Below are 20265 nucleotides of genomic sequence, written 5' to 3' on the forward strand. Positions count from 1 at the left end.
GGGACAAGAACTGTGCCAGTTCTTGCCTCCTGCTTTCAGGATCTCAGTCATGCCTGGCTATAGAAGTAGAGTCCCCACTAAGCAGCATGCAGGCCCCTCCTTTACTTGAACTGGCAAACCAGGGGTAAGGACAATTGCTGGATGTGACCTCTTAAACTCCCAGAAGACACAAGAAAGTTCCAAGGATAAAAGGAATAAATGGAACAGCATTGGCCCTGGTCAAGAAACATGCAGACCATTTTTTTTTTTTTTCTGAGTGCATATTTGTGCAGGTGAGGGTTATTTTTTTTTTTTGCTTATCATTCCCTGGACACAGAGCGAGGCATGAGCTCTGCCAGCAAGGCTCACACCTGCAGCAGCTCTGGGTTGATGCTGGAGGCCGTGTGTCACCTCCCAGCATCTGAAGCAGCTTGGCACCCTGTCCTGGCCTCATGCCCACCCCATGCTGTCATAATGACCTTGATTCCTTATCACATCCCTTAAAACCTGCCCCATGCTTGCCCTCGGACTTTGTTATGTGGTTTCCTCCAGGTCCTCTGCTCCTCAGTGGCCTGATTCATTTCAGCAGTTGGACCATAGCTCCTGAGCTGGGCCGAGCTCCTCTGGCCCTCCATCTCCTTCATTCCCAGCTGCGTCCCCTCCATGCAGCCTCTTGTCCCTTGGCTGCACTGCAACCCCCTGAGTGGTCTCTTTATGTCACCACAGACACTGGGTAACCACATCATGGACCAGATACCGGCACACAAAGGACAGCAACAACCTCGATTTCATTCAGTTTCAATATACTTTACTCATTTTGCTCTGGCAAAATGCTCAGAGCACATGTCACCGCTCATGCCCTGAATAAACATTGGTTGTGCAAGAACTTGCAAAATGCAACGTGAGCTATAAAGCCAAATTGCAGCCCCTGAAAGTGGTGTTGTGCCTCATTTCCTACCACCTTATTTTTTTCGCTGACCTGCTCTAGCTTTCCTTGCTCAAGCTTCTAATTTCCCCAGGAGCACAGTGCGGTAACTTCCTTCCACTAGAGCTGATCAAACAAGGAACAGAAAATAACGATGCTGGCTATTAAGATACCACCATGATCAGCTGGGGAAAGAAAAATAAGCACTTTTTTTTTTTTTTTTTTCCTGAGATGAAAGCTACGCAGAGCTTATGTGGAGGAGGGGAGACGTACAACCGCAGGCAGGGCAGGGAACTGCTGTTGGAAGTTAGGAAACCCGTTCTGCCCTCCGCTTGGAGGAGGGACCGGGCCAGTTCCTTTTATCTTCATCATTTAGCCTTGGTTTTACTTCCAACGCTTTTCCCCCATCTTGGGTTGCTCTGGGAACAGCCCGGCCCCGCGGCGCGCCCCATTTTGTGCTGCGGCAGCAGCAGGCCCGGGGGCTGCCCCGAGCCCCGTGAAGAAGCGACCCGGGCACCCCAGCGCCGAGCGGGCAGGACGAGACCCCGCAGCGGGGCCACCCCCTGAGTGCAGCGGCCCCCCAGCAACCCGGGCTCCCCCCCCACCCCAGCAGGCCCGGCCCTTGCGAACAACCGCGGCGCCGCCCTCTGCGCCTGCGCTCGAGGCTCAGCGCCGGGGCCGCTGCTGCGTCGTGCCCGGAGCCTCCGGCCCGGCCCGGCCGCAGGTGGGGCTGGGGGGAGCCGCGGGGCGGCGGCGGCGGGGCCTGGGGGGGAGCCGGGCCGAGGGCAGCGGCGGGGCCCGGTGGGGTCGGGCCGGTGAAGGGGGTGGGGGGGGGGGCGTTTGGCGGTGGGGCCGAGCTGGCCCAGCTCGGGCGGGGGGCGCCGTGATCCTCGCCCGCTGGGGTGTTTGTGCAAACAGCCCGATGTGTGCGTGTCGGGGTCCCTGGGGGTGAATGTGGGGGCGTCGGCAGCGTCCTGAGTTGGTTAATTTGGGGAGCGCCAGCCTTCCGGGGCGGGTGGGGGGAGGTATGTTTATGGAGAGTAGGTTTGGGTCGCACATCGCGGGATCTTTCTGCCCCAGTAGGGCAGGTTTGGGGCTGCCAAGTCATGACTGTGCCTGCCGCTGTTTTGGGAAGCCTGCCGTGCTGCTGATCAGCCACAGCTGGCAGCAGGTTGTGGGGCCTAAAAGCCGGGTGTTATTTTCAAAAATGAAGTAGGTCTCTAATCTCAAGTTTATGTATGTGCAAAGAAGTAAGAACGGCACCCCAGCTGTTTATTTGGGAAAGTAGGGCAGTTTAGTTTAACTCCACAAATTTTTCCCCAAGTTCATAAACAAAAAGTGGTTTTCATAAATTTCACATGTGACTCAGGATGTGGTTGTTTTCTATTCTTAGCAGGTTATTTGGGTTTTGTTTTGTTGTGTTCTGTTGTACTGAAGTGCCAGAGCACTCTGAAGGGAGCAGCCTTAAACAAAACCGCCTTATCACAACGTTTTCTTATGAGTTCTCTCTAACAAACAGAATTCAAGGAAACTAGAGATGAGTTCAGGGAAACTGGAGCACGTACGTGTATATCAGTTACAAGTGAGAGGCTGGGGTGAAGCACAGATATTAATTAAGAAAGTTGGGCTTGAGGTTGTGGTCATGAGATGGAGGCTCATGTACAAAGATGTTCTCAGAGCTACTGTTCAGCATGGAAGCACTGGGTGAAAGACCAAGGTGTTTTTAAGCATTGGTCAGGTGTAGTAGTGGCTCAGAATGCATGCTGGAGGAACATGTTTCACTGGGAGGTTGTTGTCTGTTTTCTCATTTGTAAACTGGGGCACGTGTCTTCTAAGTCTCTGATGGCAGAAAAACACTATTAAATTTTAATTATTGAAACTCAGGTACACTTGGCATTGGGGGATACATCTTCACATCTGCATTACTATTTTAATTCAAATCGAGGGTGTGAAATGAATTTGCGGTTATCCTCGCTGCACTTTGGTTCACATCACAGTGTGATCAGAAAGTGTCTCAGCACTTCATTTTGGAAGAAGTTAAAACTAGAAGATACATGTATGTCTCAGTTGCACGTGGGTGTTCAGTCTCAGCTAGAGGTGGTATGAAATAAAACCTGCAAAACCAAGCATAGTGTGGATGTTAGATCTTTAATAACTGTTTATTTCTAGACTTGCTTTTATTGCTCTGTATTTACTTTTAATGTTGACATAGCCTGAGTCTACCAGCAGTAGAGCAGGTAAATTGAATGTGGTTGTAATGCAGCAGGGCTAGGGACTGATCCCAAAGCTTTCAGACCTGTCAGTGTGATGGCTGTTGCCTAAGCTGCACGACTTGAGTTTTGTAGTTTAAAGGCAAAGCTACAGGTAAAGCAAAAGGTAAGCTACAGGGACAGCAGTAAGCAAAAACCATGTGTGGAATAAATTTCAACTGCTTTTTCAGGAAACTTTTCTTCAACAGCTTCAATTTTCAATTCAATAATTTCCATTATTGAATGACACCCAAACTGCAGTGTTTCAAAATTACTGTGGCAACATGAGTATAAGTAGTTTTCCTTCCCATAAGGGTCTTATTACTTAAATGAATAAAATAACACTGTGTGTTTGCTGAAACAGTAACTGGGACTTGTCAGCAATAGTTACGTTTTTCCTCCTACATTCACCATCAGCATATTTCAGATCTTCCTGTTTTGTCTGGAGTGGTTGGTTTAAAATATTCTGGCTTGCATTGATTCCTTAATCTTCCTCCTCGAGCTTCCTTTCTCAGTGGACCAGCGTGATCATTACTAGCAACCTCATTTAAAAATTCCATTTGCAGTAGGAAAACTGAATGAGTTTTGCATACTCATTTCAAATCCCCCTGTTCCCCAAGATGCTAGTGAATTGTGTGGTTAGGGCCTCTGTGGTGGGTAATTAGAGGGTGTTATGGGGTTAAGCTGAACAACTGATTGCCAAGGCTCAACAGATCTTTTTTTCTTTTTAACTTTGAATTGTTCCACACCTGTTGCAAACTAGGAAGGCTGCCACTTGTATCACTTCCTTGTGGTTTCTGGTTTTGAGTGTTTCATGGGTGTTTCGGTGGCTTTGCTGAAAAGCTATGCTCATGAGAAAAATATAAAATTTGCAGAGGTAACAAAAACTGTTTTGTGACTGACATTTTTGACAAGTTTTTATAAACGCTACATGTTGCCTGCATTTACATTTAAGTAGCTCTCATTTTTCCCCTAGATTTTACTGTGAATCAATACTCTTTTGGGTTAAAGAGAATCATCAGTTTAAACACTTCAAGTTCTGTATTTCTAGCTTAGAAATTAATAGCTGATCCTGTGTTCTCAGAACAAGTTCAGTCCAAAAAACTTAGTAGAATTGGGCCCGTAGTGTTTGCAGAATCCACTGAACATCATGAACTTGGTTTTTAGACCACGTTAAGTCCTGAATATTTTATACAGAGGTCAATGTATTCTGTGCCAGTTCATCCAGTGCTACTCGAGTGTTGCAACGTGTTGGCAGCAGCTGCGTTGTTCTGCCTTGGAAACCTCTCAGTCCTCCTTTAACCTGTGTGTGTCAAAGGACCTGAATGGATGTCTCGTGTAGTTCAGATTCTTAGTTGGAGACTGACTCCAGCTTGATTGGGCCTTTATGGTTTGCAAATCTTAAGGTATCTAACCACACAGAAGGCTATAGGAGCCTAGGCTGACTAGTGACCATAGACTTACAGCTACTTGATGTGGAGGAATAAATTGCAAGCCATATTTGAATTGTTCTCCGTGAAAAAAAACTTTCTTCTGCCTTTTATTTTAGACATGGGAAAATCTCTTTCTCATCTACCGATGCATACGTGTAAGGAGGATGGCTACGATGGAGGTACAGTGTCGGATAATATGAGGAACGGGTTAGTTCACTCTGAGCTGCACAACGAGGACGGCAGGTGTGGGGACGTATCGCAGTTTCCGTACGTGGAATTCACAGGAAGGGACAGTGTCACTTGTCCTACCTGCCAGGGAACAGGAAGGATTCCACGAGGTAAGTTTTCTTTTTCTTTTTTTAAACCCCTAAATTTACCTCAGAAATATGTGCAGTGGTAACTGTTATAAGCCCTAGCGCATAATTCTCCTAGTAAAGATACTTTTAAATTGTTTTTACATTTTATCACTAAGCATTTTATTGTTATTGCGCTGTGTGAATGAAATGGATATTTAATTAACATTGACTGTTACCTGATAGCTCTTCTCTCTTTGCAATCAAGTGTGCCTTGCTTCTCAGTTTTAAAGTCACACGTAAGCCTAGTTCTTGCAGGTGGAAGTTGCAAACCTTTTACTTTCGAGACATTTTAATACATCCTTTTTAACTACCAGTTGTGAACTATTTGAAGCAATATGCAACTTCACAAAAATAGCTGCAAATGTAGGCAATGTTTAAGTATCACTAGATATGGGGAGTAAAAGGAGTGCAGGTCTGTGTAAACAAAAGTTGTTCTAATATTTTGACTTTAAAAAAATCAGATTTTTTTTTTGTTGTTTTAAAAAGAAAGGCTACTTACCACAAAACTCATTAGGAGCACTGCCCCCTTACCGCTCTCTTACATTCTAGTTGTATTGGCATTAGGTAGGCAGGCCAATGGAAGTAAGAGCTTCATAACTCTTAGAGTTTTAAAATAACAAGCACCGCTTCTGAAAACAGGTGGGTGAGTGTGCATAGGGAGGTGCAGTTAACAATACTCAGTTCTCCTTATTAGATCATGCTCTGGACATCGATTGTGGTTGGACGAGAATCACTTGTTTACGTAAAGCTATATACTGAATACCAAATTCCAGAAATGTGTATTTGTTTGTTTGAAAAATACAATTCTGAAACATCACATGCTTCTGCAGAATGACAGTATGTTTGGGATTTCCTTTGTCTTCCTGTTGCTAAAAAAGAATACTTGGGAAGTATTACACATATATTAAAGTATACACATGGATTTTAAACAAATTGCTGAGATGTCAGGGTTTTCAGCACTTGAGCAAATGGTTTGACAGATAAACCCTGTACATGCCAAACGTCATCCAGAGCTGTAACTTACATTAAGCCACTTTTTCAGGTTACTTGGAAAAGCAATATCTGTAGGGGGGTGGCATGCAAGGTACTGAATTTTTTTCTGAGGGTATGGGGAAAATTGAAAACTTGGTGTGTACCAGTGAGAAAGTGTGTGTACCATTTTTTAATTATTCCTCCGTACATAAAAAATAATAAAAACAATGTTTGGGGTTTTTGAGGGGAGAGGGGGAAATTAAGGGTTGACTGGGTGGCTGCATGAATAGTAGGGAAGACCACAACATGTGCTATGATGTCTAAACTGTATAATAATCATAGGGAATTGCCTTTTGGTACTTGGACCACTTTAGGTTTTCAGTATAATGAAGTTGAGATGAAAATCTGTTTTAAATTGGTACGGCTTTTTCTGAGGTTGATGTTACATACTAGTATGTGCTCAGCATGCTTTGCCCATTTTAACAATTCAGCTCGGATCTGCTTCAGCATGATCAATTAGCTAAGTGATAGCGCTGACCAAATTTGGCATTTGACTTAAAATGGAAACCAGACTTGCTCTCGAGGCTTCTCTGTTGTCGTGTGGGTCAATCTCAATTCCACCTGCTTGTATAGCAAATCGAAAAAGATACAAAGACAGGTGTAGTCCATGTATTTTCAGTAGCTTCTCGGTATTTACGCTCTTTGTTTCTGCTGTTAAGATATCCACCTCCTAAAAACGCTGGCTGGTGGGGTGTCTTGTTGCTTGGAGAAGTTCCAGTGGGCATTTCTTTGGCTTCCAGATGGCTGCAATTCAGTCCCGTGAGAAACAGTTGTATGTACCAGTGATTTCCAGACTGCAGCCTGGGCACAACTTGTGTTGCAAAAGCCACCCAAATCCATATGTGCATATGTTTTTAAACAAACCTGACTCCCTGACTTCCTGATGAGGAGATACACAATGCCTTCTGGATCAGTTCTGACTGCCTGAGCTTCTTTCTGAATGTAGAATATTACTGGATTTTGAATGTTCATCTATATTATTTGATGCTGTAAAGTTCTGAAGGTCACTATTTAAAGTAACTTCAAAAGTAATTATTCTTTGTGTTTAAGTTCTGAAAGGTTGTTTTTATTTCTAGGGCAGGAAAACCAGCTGGTAGCATTAATTCCATACAGTGATCAGAGACTGAGGCCAAGAAGAACGTAAGTTGATAGTTGTGATATGCGAATCCACAGTTATTTATTCTCTTGTAATTAAAATTGCTCAATTTAAATGAGATAGCATTAAGGGGATTCAAGCAAAATCACTGGAATGTTTTCTTGCATTCAGTATTAAAGGAACCCTGCTTATGAGTAATATGAACCTTTACCTCTAACTCTTGGAGAGTTGTTTATTAAGGTGTGCCCGCTCCCATCATGCTGTGTCTTATAAAGTTAGTAATACTGCATGGTCACTTCGTGCAGGTAATTATCTGAATACCTACAGTAATTATGCAACCACTTATCAAGCTTTATAGCATCTTAATTGATCTAAGAAGATACACCTTCACTATTAAATTTTAAGTTAGAGTAAAGGGATTAATTTCTTTGGGCTACTGCTACAAAATAAATCACCTAGAAATTCATTTGAAAAGCTCTGAGCTGCTAGCAGAATGAATAAACTTATCACTGTGATATAGCATATTTTTAAAATATGTATATTTTTTCTAGGGTCTACTTAAAGGTTTAATTAGTGTTAAGTAATTGTTCTTACATTTTGTAAATGTTTTGATGCTTCTATGATAAACAGAAATGAGTGACAGGAAAAAATACAACTTCACATAATGCTATCTCAGATATCTTGGATCATAGATTTGATGTAATAGTAGTCCAGATTTGAGAAATACTCCCCTAACATTCTGATTTTGAGAAAACCGCAACTGCCATAGAACCTTTTATTTGTATACCTTTGTTATTTAAACTCCCTTTCTTCTTTTAGGTTAGGTTAATTGCATGTTTGCAGTTCCTTAGCAGGGATCTAAACAAATTCCTAACACTTTCCCAGAAAGTCTTTTATGACAAAGAATGTAAGGCTTTATTCTTGTTTTTGGGTATGTTATACAAGCACAATATACTGAAGAATCCTGCACAATGTCAAAAGTTCTACTGTAAGTTAATTTTAAAGACATAAAGTGCTTATGTCTTAAAGCACATGAATATTTTCCTCTTCCGTTTACTTCTTTAAATTGTGAATGCTGGGATAACCGTGTGTTTTGGAACTTGTTTCCTGATACATACATACATACATATATATATGTGTGTGTGTATATATATATATATAGGTATACAAGAGTGTCATCTCTATTTGTGACATAGACATGAAGTGCAGCACAGTCCTTCCCACAACTAATGGAAGCTGGAAATAGGCTGAGATGGTTGTATTAAGCAGTCATTCTTCTTATCACTTAAGCAAGAAGAGTGGTGCGTTATTTTATTTTAATACACTTCGACTCTGAAATGTCTTTTTTTTTTTTTATCTCCAGAAAGCTCTACGTGACTGCTTCTGTTATTGTATGTCTACTTCTTTCTGGGCTGGCTGTATTCTTCTTGTTTCCTCGCTCAATTGATGTTGAATACATTGGTGTGAAGTCAGTGTACGTCACTTATGAAGAGGGTAGACGCATAATATATTTAAATATTACGGTAAGACTGTCTCTTTGGGTGTTTGTAATATATGCAACAGGAGATGCTACTGCAGCGGTTTATTATATGTAGGCTAACTGGTAAGCTTAGTGTCTTAAGAACTACCAGCAGTTCAAAAAATGTAGCTGGACTTGCTGTGGCTGGTTTCTGTAGCTGTAGGCTACCATTGGATCTTCTATTTTCATGGAAAAGGTGGCTTTGGAGTTCTTTGCATTGTTTGGGGAATATGAGTGAAAAGTAGAGCGTGTTGTGTGTGCAGAAATGTTATTGAATACCTGGTATTTTGCATCTCTCAAAACTGATTTTGAAGAAAAATTTCCTACTTAGCATAAAACTTCAAGGAGTTCTTTCCACATGCCTCTTGATTATTTTTTGGTAATGCAGTGAATACAGGATTGCCAAAAGACTTGTGGAATTCCTCATGAGTGTCTTTAAATTAAATAAAGTAGCCATGAGAGGAAAGAGTCCTGGAATAGTTAAATTTCATGGAACAAATAACTGAGGATAGGAAGAAATGGTCAGTATTTCTAGTGGAGTGGTCACAAGTGGAGTTGTGCAGAATTTGGTGCTGCTCAGTATATTCAAACGCCTCTGAAAAAGGGGTTGAGTGGTGGTTCCCCTCCATCTCACCCCAAGAAAATCCCCAAAGGCAGGAAAGTATACTTGCATAATTTTAGGTATTTTTGACTCATACACAAATTAAAAAATGTATGTTCATTTAGATACACAGAATGGTTAATTCTTAAAGGATTCTTTGTTTGTTTGTTTGTTTTTCTTTCCTCTAGAACACGCTAAATATAACAAACAACAACTATTACTCTGTTGAAGTAGCAAACATTACAGCCCAAGTTCAGTTTTCAAAAACAGTTATTGGCAAAGCACGGCTAAACAACATCACCAACATTGGTCCTCTGGATATGAAGCAGGTAAATGGGACGGGCTTTTGAAGTTGAATGTATGTTAATCTTTATATTTAAATCTGCTCAGTTGTTTTTTTTTGCCTTTTTTTTTAGATTGACTATATGGTGCCCACAGTCATACAGGATGAAATGAGCTACATGTTGTAAGTGTACCAGCCTATAAATATTTGCCTGTGTCTTGGTAAAAATTATCATGGAGCTTTTGAAAAAAAACAGCTGAAATATATTTACAGAGATAGTGTGGCATTCTTTGTATGAGTTTAACAGTACTGCAAAATAACTTAAACCATACTCTTTTCAGTGGTATTATACAGTGGCTTGCTGTACCTGGCTCTCAGCACTTTGCATGGTGTCTGTATTCCCAACAGTTTAGGCTTTGGTAATAGCTAGGACCAGCTACTTTAGGGTGTGGAAGTGCATACGGTGTTTCTTTGATACATTCCTTAATAAGTTTCCAGTAAATTTCTGTGGAGATAGAGGAAGTTAGCCTCTAATTTGTATAGAATTAAATACTAGCTTATATTTCTGCTCTTCAGAACACATGTATACAGTCATAACCAGTGTTTACAGCGTATACTTAAAGTGTAAGCTGTTTTGTTCATAGCTTCAGAAAGTTTATTTGACCAAGGGCTCAGTATATTTTGGTAACAAAACCAAGCATTAATTCTTTTATGCTGAAATTAACTCTTTCTGTTCACTCTGAACTCTTGAGACTTCAGGTCTGTGTGCAGTTCAAGTGGATGCTTTGAACAGCCCCTTTGGTGCAAGAGAGAGTCTTACAGCTTCAAAGAGTTTGAAAAAAATTGAGACAGGTGTGAAATAGCAAATTGGCCACTAACTTTAAATAAGTAGTGTCGTACATTTGTCACCACTTAAAGGCATATAAGTTAGGTTTGCATAAACAATGAATCCCATGAATCTACTCACCCTCTGGATACCTGAAGAATAAATGTGGCTTTCATAGAACTTGTGCTGATGCTTATGTAGTTGTAGTTTTTGACTCCTGGTACAACAATGCATTGAAACTTATTCCATGGTCTGTATTGTTGCCTCAGCTTCTGTAATGCTGAGAGAGTCTGTTGCCAGCAATTGTTGAAACTTAATTTCAAGCTAGCCCTTAGATAAACCTGGGTGACTTCAGATGCATGAAGAGATGTGGATAGGCAACAACTGTTCTGTGTGTGATCTGAACTAAATGGATTTCAGGCCATTCTGCAGCTTGACAGCTGCAACCTCAGCAATAGCATGGAACAATGCTATGCTTGCTGCTTCAGCATAGAGGTGAATCAGGCTGTCTTGGAGTGGAAGCAGAGAAGCTACTGTGTGTCTGTGCCTGTAATCCGTAATGTGGACTTTGCCTCCTTCAGGACAGCAGGTGTCTGTGAATGTTGCTGGAAAAGCAGACTAATACATAACCTGCACACATAAGAAAATGCTGCTTGCTTCAGTGAAGTGGTGCTAAACATACTGTAACTGGTAATAAAGACCTGTAAAAGTAGGGAAGTTTGAGTCAGCTAAGGATCTAGGTACTCATACAGGCTGATACAGTAAGGTAGCAGTCATTAGCTAAGCTTGTCAGTAGCAGTCATTAGCTAAGTTGTGATGTGTTTACAATGCATTAAGAGCCACACATGCAGTGGTTTTAGTCCAAGTCTGGGAGGTTATTGTGAATGGGCGTCAGTTCTTTCTGTGTACTGCAAGTCTCAAAAGCCTGGATTCCCTGTTTAGAAAAACCCAGGGCACAGCCAGTGAGCCACCTTACTTTAAGTACCAAGCCAATGTAGTTTTAGCTGATCATAGCAGGTTTTTGTATTTGTTATTGTGTTTGTTTTTTTTTCCCCTGATTCTAATACTAAACTATCTAGGAAAGTCCTTGGATAATCTTTGTACAACCTGCAATACTCTCTTTATTACAGTGAATTACAATATTGTAGGCATTTTGATGTTTCCCCATCTAGTCAGTTTAGGTCTTGGGTTAGGAATAACTAAAGAGTTACTTTGATCCTAGAGAGTAGGTTTCCTGTAAAATCAGCTTTGGTCAAGTAACCTTTGAGATACTGAAGTGTTATCTGGATTCAGCGGACCTGTGTGATGAAATCGTCATCCTACAGGGTATTTCCACCCATTTATTTTTAGAGAGTTGGATTTTTGCAGCTTACCTTCAATGTACTTTCCTATCTACCGTTTTGTGCTGTGTAGTTTTGTGGTAATGGCGTGTGTTTTGTTTTTTGTTGTATTTTTTTTAAAAAGACTTTTTTTCCAGATAATCGGAACTTAAAAAGGAGTAGGTTGGTATTATATCTCTCTGCTTGCCTGTCAATAACATAGTGCTTGGATACAAGATGGCTTTATATTACAGAATCATAGAATAGAATAACAGAATCATTAGGTTTGGAAAAGACCTCCAAGATCATCTGGTCCAGCCATTCCCCTTCCACCAGTGTCACCCACTAAACCATGTCCCTAAGCGCCAAATAACCATTATGTTACAGGTTGTCTGTATTTTGGATTGGAAAACTACAGTAACTGAGAATATCTGGCAGTATGGTCCAGCTAAATCCTGTTTCAAGCCTAGCAGTAAAAAAAAAAAAAAAAAAAAAAGTCAAAATATTTGTCATTACTATAGATACCAATGTAAAACAACTTCTGATAAAAACTGTTCAGTTTGTATTTTCATATCATCTGTATCACCTGTGATTGTCCATTGTTTCATATTTCATTCTATATTTATTTGAGCTGGGGAAAAGAATGACAATCACAAGTAAATATTGTGAGTGGCTGTCATACAGTCTTGTTGCATTGACTGCATGCCTTTCATTCCTGAGCTGATAAATCTGTGATCAAGAGCAACTCATTGATCTGTGGTTGAGGGGAGGGAGGGGAAGTATACACTTATGTAGCATACTATGTAACAGGTATGTAGGTGTCTCGCAGAAAACATAAGTCTGTAATTTTGTCTCGCAAGAAAACAGTCATTGATTTTGCAGTCTCTGCAGACTGGTTAAATGTCACTTTGCATAATAGAGAAGTGAATCAGTGCAAAAATACCAGGGCTTTCCTAAGTTCTTTATTTCTGGAGCAAGCATACTAAGACTTCTTGATAGAAATTGCTGATCTTACACAACAGGATGCTGAAGCTAGCATAACTTTGATCTTTTGTGGTGAATTTTCCTTTCTATAACTAAATTTGACATCTCTAAGTGAAATCACAGGAAATTATGCCTATATGCCCTTATAGTTGAATTCTTCACCAGTGAAGGCATGTTGCGATGTATTTCTTGAGATTAAGTTCTGAAAGATGGAACGAGTGGTGTTTCACAGAAGGTTTTTTTTAGGGAATTGTTACATGTAAGTAAGCACGTGTGAATGTGCTTTATGTCAAAAGTCTCAAATGTGCAAGTCTTTAGTATTCACTCATAGGCAGTTGTTTTTCAACAAGTGTTTTGGTTGCCATTATTAGCAACTCTGCAGGCTGTAAATATACAGGTAGCAGAATTTCTGGATGAAGCAACAATTCTTGCTTTTTAGATAACTGTCTACAAAAGCTGATGCAAATCTAATAGCTCTCTTTCTTTCTTTTGCAGTGACTTCTGTACTTTAGCATCTATCAAAGTTCATAACATAGTAGTGATGATGCAGTAAGTATGGAAACTTCCTTTTAGTTGGAAACAACCTTAGAAGCCATGTAGTTCTCATTGAAATATTACTTAGAAGTATTTAATTGTGGTGTTTGTGTATCTTAGATAAAATGAAATCAACTTACTTTTTAGTGTAGTAGCCTTATATTTCTTGAAACTGAACATTTGAAGTTTTGACAAATTCTGGTAATTGGAACTTAATAGTTCCAACCACTATTACTGTATCTGCTCTGCAGTTGGGCTGTGTCCATGGAGCTACTAAGATATCAAATATTTTGAAATGAACTTATGTGTATCAGCTGCTATTCAAAAATTGCTAAGAACCTTAGGACCTTGAGGCAGTCACATGCTTTTGTGTGACTTTTGTGTGACTCTGCCAGAGTCCACTTTTTGTGTCAGATTGCATAAGTAGCAGCCTGGCTTTTTGGGGGTGGAGAGATGGTATGTAAACCAACCATTGTGTAGCTTCTGTAATCATTTCTGTTCCCCTTCCAAAACAAAGTATTAATGAGTAAACCTTGGCTTTATCATCTTTAGGAAAAAAAAAAAAAAGTCTTTGCTCAGGAGACCAAATTTTTCCCATGGGAATGAATAATCTGTAGGTAGTATAAACTGGTATTTTTTTAGTATTATTTTATTTAAAACTTTGTTCTTATTGTTATGTATTTTGTCCTAAAACTAGCTCCTTAAAAACCCTAGTAACTTAAAAACACGGGTTTTTAGAAGAGGGAGCGTTAAAACCCCTTACAAAACAAATGTCTCTTCTGTTTTTTGTTTTCAAGAGTGACAGTGACAACCTCTTACTTCGGCCACTCTGAGCAAATATCCCAAGAGAGATACCAGTATGTGGACTGTGGAGGAAACACAACCTACCAGCTGGGCCAGTCAGAATATTTAAATGTACTTCAGCCTCCGCAGTAAAAGCACCTGTTAGTTAGTGTGGAATGACTGCTCTTGAAGCTTGCAGAGATCCTTTAAATAGGACTGGTTCTAAGTAAGGGTGAGAGTATGTGCATGTAACGCATAGCAAACCTGGTGGCCTGTTCACTTGAAATGCAAGGAGGAAAAAGGTGCAAAATGTACATAGATGCACTTGTTAAATGTTGTGTTTTCCCCTTCTGTTTGCTTTCTGTTACTGTAAACACTTCTGTCAAGTTGTGTGGTTGGAGGGGGAGGGGAAATTACAGATTCTTGAATTGAGTTGGGACCTTTCCTTACAGTGTGGTACATCAACTTGGAGTAATTGTGTGTATTTCTGTCTGTTTAGGTGAAATGTGTCACTAATGAGCATTTTAGAAAAATTGGTACTCATAAATTTTAAGTTTATACTTTAGTTCTTGATATTTGACTCTTGAAATTTACGGTATAACTACTTAAGTAACAAGATTGCTTTGAGGTATCTGGGTGTGAAACTAGTATTAGTGGCAATAGTTCTTTGTTTTGGGATTCTACTTTTCATTTGCTATACTTGATTAGAGGTGACATGCAGTCTGTGAAAGCCAGGAAAGCACTCATGGATGACGCTATACTTGAATGTGCAACTTCTAGAATCTGGCATCTTTTCTTTCATATTTCCCTCTGCTACCTCTGCGATGTTATAAGGAGAATGTATGTTGTTAGGTTTAAAGTAAGGTTAAAAAAAAATCCCCCAGAATCACTACTGACAAAGGAAAAATTCAAAACTGTGGAAAATGAAGGGGTAAGACTTTGACAGTGTCATTCCAATTTGTTCTTTTGATTAAATTTTGAGTACAGCTATACAAATAAAAATTGTGTAGTCAGGATCTAAGTGAGAAGCTGTTTGAATATGGGTTTGGGCAGGTTGATGTAAATTTACTACATTTTTTATTGTTTTAATATACCATGTACTAAGCTACTTGTCAGTGTTCATGCGTTGGGGTATGTGCATTTTGTGCACAGACTCGGTAAGCAATGCAGTAGTTACCTGAATCTCCTGAGCGCTCACAGTTCACATTGGTTATATAAGTGAGGATAAAGCAACTCTTTCTGTAAGAATAAATTATGATGTAATCATGAGACTGACCTATAACAAAACTATTAAAAAATAATTTCCTTGAGTTAGTTTGCACAATGAGAATTTCCAGGGCTTTTACCAAACACAGTGATTCTAAATTTGAGGTCCAAAGTTGCTTGACTTTTGAAGGCTGACTATTTGAATGGTTAGGGGCAAAACTTTTAAAACTAACTAGATCAGAATTGTTTTATTTCAGTATTAAATAAGATGCAGCTGTAAGAAAATACTATCGAGACCATTGCATTGTAATAAATTCTAATTTTTTTTAAATAGGTGTTGCGGTTTTTATGCTGCCTATCTCCTGGAAATAAGCTAATTAAAATGAACTAGTAATAAACACTATGGAAAAAGGCTGCTGAGTAACTTCTTGTAACTAATGATGTTTTATGCTTCAGTAATTCAGTAAAGTTATGTGTCTATTGTCTTTCATTGGCATTCTTTAGGTGGACTTAATTAGGGGTGGAGGTGCTGGGAAACATATCAATTAAGACTGATTTAAAAGAAAATTAGTAACTGTACAGAAAATAAAAATCCTCTGAATGCTTTGAGCACTCATCCACAATGTCTTTTAAAAGTGTGTCTGTATTGGAACCTACACTGTCAGTTTCCTGTAACTTTTGATTGATGAAGATGTTGGCTTACAAGAACTTTGATACTGAAATAATTGATGACTTAATTATGTTCTGATTTTTTTCTTGTATCTGGGCACTTTTAAACATTCTTTATTACAGCTTATGATCATAAGGCAAACTAATTCACAACTGGCTCTCCTAATCTTCCTAGAGCATAGATGAGGTTCTGTCTTGTGTCTGATAAAACGTGCAGAAGCTGGTCTGGTAGTATGAAAAGATAGAGCTGATAACTCAAGACCAGAATAGTGGGGAGCTGGCTAGAAGTAGGGAAGTAACATCTACTATGTTGTCTGTCATAGAAAGGCTCATTTATTTTTTTTTTTGGAACACAGGGAAAATTCTGTTTTAAACCATGTCAGATCTGAAGTCAACCAGTAAGTGATAGATTTTTTTTTTTCCTCTATTCCCAAGTATTTAAGCCTCAAGATTGTTGTTTTGTTTTTGTTTTCATTTTTAAGTAGAAAGATCGAGAGAAGAGCTCTAGGCAGATATTTTTTTGTACTAGTTTAAACCAGTTCAAAGGATGATAGATAATCTAGAATAACTGGAATGGCACAGTGATATAGTTATTTGGTCACACCAGTGAACGCTGCTTGAACAAGCGCGTGCTTAGGGATTTTACACTTGTATGTGGTGTTGTGAGACTCCAACTGATATTTGAAAGACTGGCATACATACCGAGCAAAATGCATACTTAAGTCTGTGGATCTTCCATTGCATAACATGCTTGGTGTCGGCTACTTTAAAATAAAGAATGATCAGTGGAATTATTCTTTCTGTGTATGTGGGGGAAAAATAAAGCTCTTGTTTTTTCTTACATCTCTTAATCACCTGGGTTATCTAATGGATGTAAACTTTAACACCATTAATTTGTGGTGGGCTTACTGAATAACTAACAGTTCTTACCTAAAAACAGAGGCAATGTAGTAAAAATCCTACTGATGAATCCTCAAAGTTAGTTACAGGAGAATCAAAAGCTTACAATTCTGTGTGTGTTAGTTCGTGCTTGCAAAACATGTCAACATGTTATTAACCAAACAAAGCAACAGTTTGAACTTGACTACTAATTTTAATATAACATCTCTTTAGATAAGCTGATGTGGCATCTGAGTATTCAAATTAGACTTGATTTCTGTGGCTAAGCTTGGAAATACTATGCAAAAAGAGCAAGGGAAGGCAATTTGAAATTGCATAACTTTGTAAACAAACAATAAGAAGAGTGCATGCAAATGAGAGACCTATAATAATTTTGTATTTATTTATCTCAATTGTGTTTTGTTTTCTTGTTTTATTGAACAAAGGCAAGCCTTTTGGTTCACTTTAGACCAATGAGTACAAAGTATAAATTCTTTCAAGAAGGTCAGCTTGAAGAGCCATTGTCTTTTCTGGTTTGTTTTTCCTGTGTGTAAAATGTTTTCTGATGGATTTTTTTTTTCCCTGAAGTGATGAATATTTCATTTGTAAATTCCTCTTAATCTTAAAATACTATCAAATACATACATAGTAGTATTGCATTATTATATTTCAAGGAATTTATTTCCAGTATAATTCCTTTCACTTGAACTCTTCATAGCAATTCCTGTTGCACTTCAAAATGGGAGCTCTTAGTTATCTGTTGAAACAGTGGTACAGGTGTTGTACTGCCATGGCACAATCAAAAAACAAAATGTATTCTGTATACAATAACTGTAAAATGTCAAAGTTGTAACAAGGTAAATTAATATGAAACACTTAAATGAGTACAAAATGTTAGCTATTTGGCCACTCTGCCCTGGAGAACAAAGTTATTTAACATTTTAAATATGATGCTTTAAAAATGAACGTATGAAGCCACCAAATAAATGAACTCAAAGATCCAACCATCGAATACCATTTGGAGAGGTTAGAAGGGAAACCTTCCTCCTAAGAGGCATAATACCTTGTGCTTATTCTTGAATTCCTGATGTAGGAAAGAGCCTGTAGAATCTCATTTATAATTTGTTTACTCATCTTGGTATTTAGGGGCCAATTGTTTGCTTCTTCTGTGAAGGCAAGCATAAGAATCTTTTCCTGTGTGGTATGGCTTTGAAGTTCTTAATGCACTTTTGGTTCTTGCATGACCTTGATATTAACATTGTGGTATATTTTGCAGCCTTATGCTGACAGACTTAAGTACGTGCTTTATTTGACTTTGTTTCAGATCGTCCCTGAAGTTCTACAAATGAGTTGATTTCTTCATAGTAGTACATTGCAAACAATACTATGGGCTTTTTAGTGTGTGGTTTGTAAAGCTAACCATGTAAGCACTTGTAGTGCTTGGGTTGAACTTTTAGGGTCTTTAGCCATCTGACTGAAACGCTGTACCCTCGTAATGGGAAGGATGGTGCTTGAAGCATTATGAGAAGGATTTCCAAATTCAGAAAATATTAGTGTTATTTCTTATTCACCATTTAAGGCTTCTTTTTTTTTTTGGGGGGGTGGGAGGTGGAACGTGGGGCTTAGTTGTGGTTTTGCTTTTTTCCCCTCCTCTTTCTCCCCAGTATGTAGTGGGATATCTATCTGTTACCAGGCAGTATCTTATAAAATGGGTGAGTTGTTTTGGAGTCAGGCACCTATGTGAATCTAATGTCAGTGGGACTGGACATCTAGTTAAGAGATGACTAAACCTAGCAGTAATACCTCTGAGAATTCAATTTTTCCACCTCCTCTAATAAAATGCCAAAACCTAGCAGTGCTTCCAGGCTTATTACATCTGAAAGCAAAGAATAAATAATATGAGTGCAGCCAATGCTCTTCAATAATGGACTACTGCCACCAGCAGAATGTTTGCTAGTGTTAGCCCTGATCATTTATTTTGGTCTGTTATTTTGGTGACTTTGTATAGGAGGAGGGAAAAAAAAAAAAAAAAAAGGAAATAAAAACCCAAGCCAAAACCGAACTAAAACCATGTTGGAAACAATCACTTGGATATGTCAAAAACATGTTTTGTCTACTTGAGAAGCCACCTTCCTTTTTTGACCTTTAGGTGGGGTTTCTGGTAATGAAAGGGTAGATTGCAGTGCTGCCCCTATAGCTTTTGGCATGGATACCTGATTTTCTGTCTGTGGGTTGACCTGTTGGGCAGGGACTGTTCTCCAGAAGGAATTAGTCAAGTTAAAGCCCTGCAGCATAGCGTGAGACTGTTGTAAGGGTCTTGCAACATGGGTGAGTGTTGTGTTTGGATACAGAAACTGCTTTTCCTTTGTGTCAGTAGGGATGTTTAATGCCAGACATGCAAGCAGATTAGGGTGCCTAAATATTTTGGGTCTGACCATGAGTGACTTAGTCCTTTTTTGTTTTAAGGAAGCAAACGTAACCACTGTTAACATCCACTGTACAGAGTATGCATATAATAGCTTGAGATATGTATAGAAATACTAATGAGTGATAACTATTTTTGTAACTTAAGAATTGTAAACTGTTGTTCTTGTAACTGTGTAGCAAATGATCTATCAACTTCAGCATGATAAATAAACACTAAGTGACTTGGACACAAGCTATCTTAATGCAAGTTAACTGGAACAATGGATCTGTTCTCTAGAGGTTCAAAATCTGGATTTAACTGCATTATGGATATTTGGATATGATGGGATTGTTTGAGTTGAAGAATGCTATTAAATTTTCTATTAAAAAAAAAAAAAGCTTGGGTCACATATCTTTTTTTAAACTCACTTGATAATATTTTTCTCTTTTACATCTATGTCTCCCTATAACTTTTCCCACAAGTGTTCATGAACTTTCAATGGTATCATTTCAATTTTTATAACTATTGGCATTCTGTGGTGTAAGAACTCTGCAATCTACCTTTTTTGATATTATGTTTTATTGTGTTGTCTGTAATAAACTGGAGTATCTTAAAGCAAATCACCATTAATATGAATGAATTACTGTTGTCTGACTTTGGGCTGCTAAAGCATCTGGCTCAAAACGCTAGGCTGCTGTGGTGCTGGTTGACTCCAGCAGGCAGATAAGCCCTTCAGCCCGGTTGCTTGTTGACTTCCACTGCACCACACAGAGGCGAAGGAGAGAATCAGAAAGGCAAAACCAAGCTCATGGGATGAGATAAAGACAGTTTAATAGGTGATGCAAATCTGTGTGTGGAAGCAAACCAAGGTAAGGAATTTATTTCCTGTCAGTAGGCAGATGCTAACATAGGGAAGACATGCACTGTAACCTCAGTTGTCCCCCTTCCTTCCCCTTTTCCTGAGCTTTTATTGCTGAGCAGGACTTTGTAAAGTATGGAAAATCCCTTTGGTCAGTGGGGGTCAACTCTCCTAGCTTTGCACTCTCTCAGCTTCTTCCTCATCTCAATCTACTTGCTGCAGGGGATGGAGAGGTAAAAGAAGGTGGTGCGATGAAAAAGGAAACCTCAGTGCTGTGTAAGCATTAGCCAAGACTTTTGTGTTGATAACATATCAGTGTTACTAGC

General features: G+C 39.2%; 1 protein-coding gene across 2 annotated transcripts; it reads left to right on the plus strand.

Moving 5' to 3' along the window:
• Positions 1–1224: 1224 nt before the first annotated feature.
• TMEM106B (transmembrane protein 106B) lies at positions 1225–18718 on the plus strand. 2 transcript variants are annotated; one of them, XM_082754557.1, is made up of 8 exons: positions 1225–1628; positions 4703–4924; positions 7051–7114; positions 8434–8593; positions 9379–9519; positions 9607–9656; positions 13098–13151; positions 13934–18718. In XM_082754557.1, exons 2-8 carry the CDS (start codon positions 4705–4707, stop codon positions 14070–14072), a joined length of 828 nt encoding a protein of 275 aa, XP_082610683.1. In that variant the 5' UTR covers positions 1225–1628; positions 4703–4704; the 3' UTR covers positions 14073–18718. The 2 variants fall into 2 exon arrangements, with proteins under 2 accessions (XP_082610683.1, XP_082610684.1); XM_082754558.1 differs by lacking the exon at positions 1225–1628 and adding an exon at positions 4390–4559.
• The last annotated feature ends 1547 nt before the right edge of the window (positions 18719–20265 follow it).

This window comes from Aythya marila, assembly GCF_965140915.1.
Source record: "Aythya marila genome assembly, chromosome: 2".
NCBI lineage: Eukaryota > Metazoa > Chordata > Aves > Anseriformes > Anatidae > Aythya > Aythya marila.

What these genes read in the sequence shown, in the direction of transcription:
- TMEM106B (XM_082754557.1), top strand. Translation starts at nt 4,705, where the DNA reads ATGGGAAAATCTCTTTCTCATCTACCGATGCATACGTGTAAGGAGGAT. An exon ending in AGACTGAGGCCAAGAAGAAC is followed by an intron (nt 7,115 to 8,433) that starts GTAAGTTGATAG and finishes TTTTATCTCCAG; the next exon opens with AAAGCTCTACGTGACTGCTT. An exon ending in TAATATATTTAAATATTACG is followed by an intron (nt 8,594 to 9,378) that starts GTAAGACTGTCT and finishes TCTTTCCTCTAG; the next exon opens with AACACGCTAAATATAACAAA.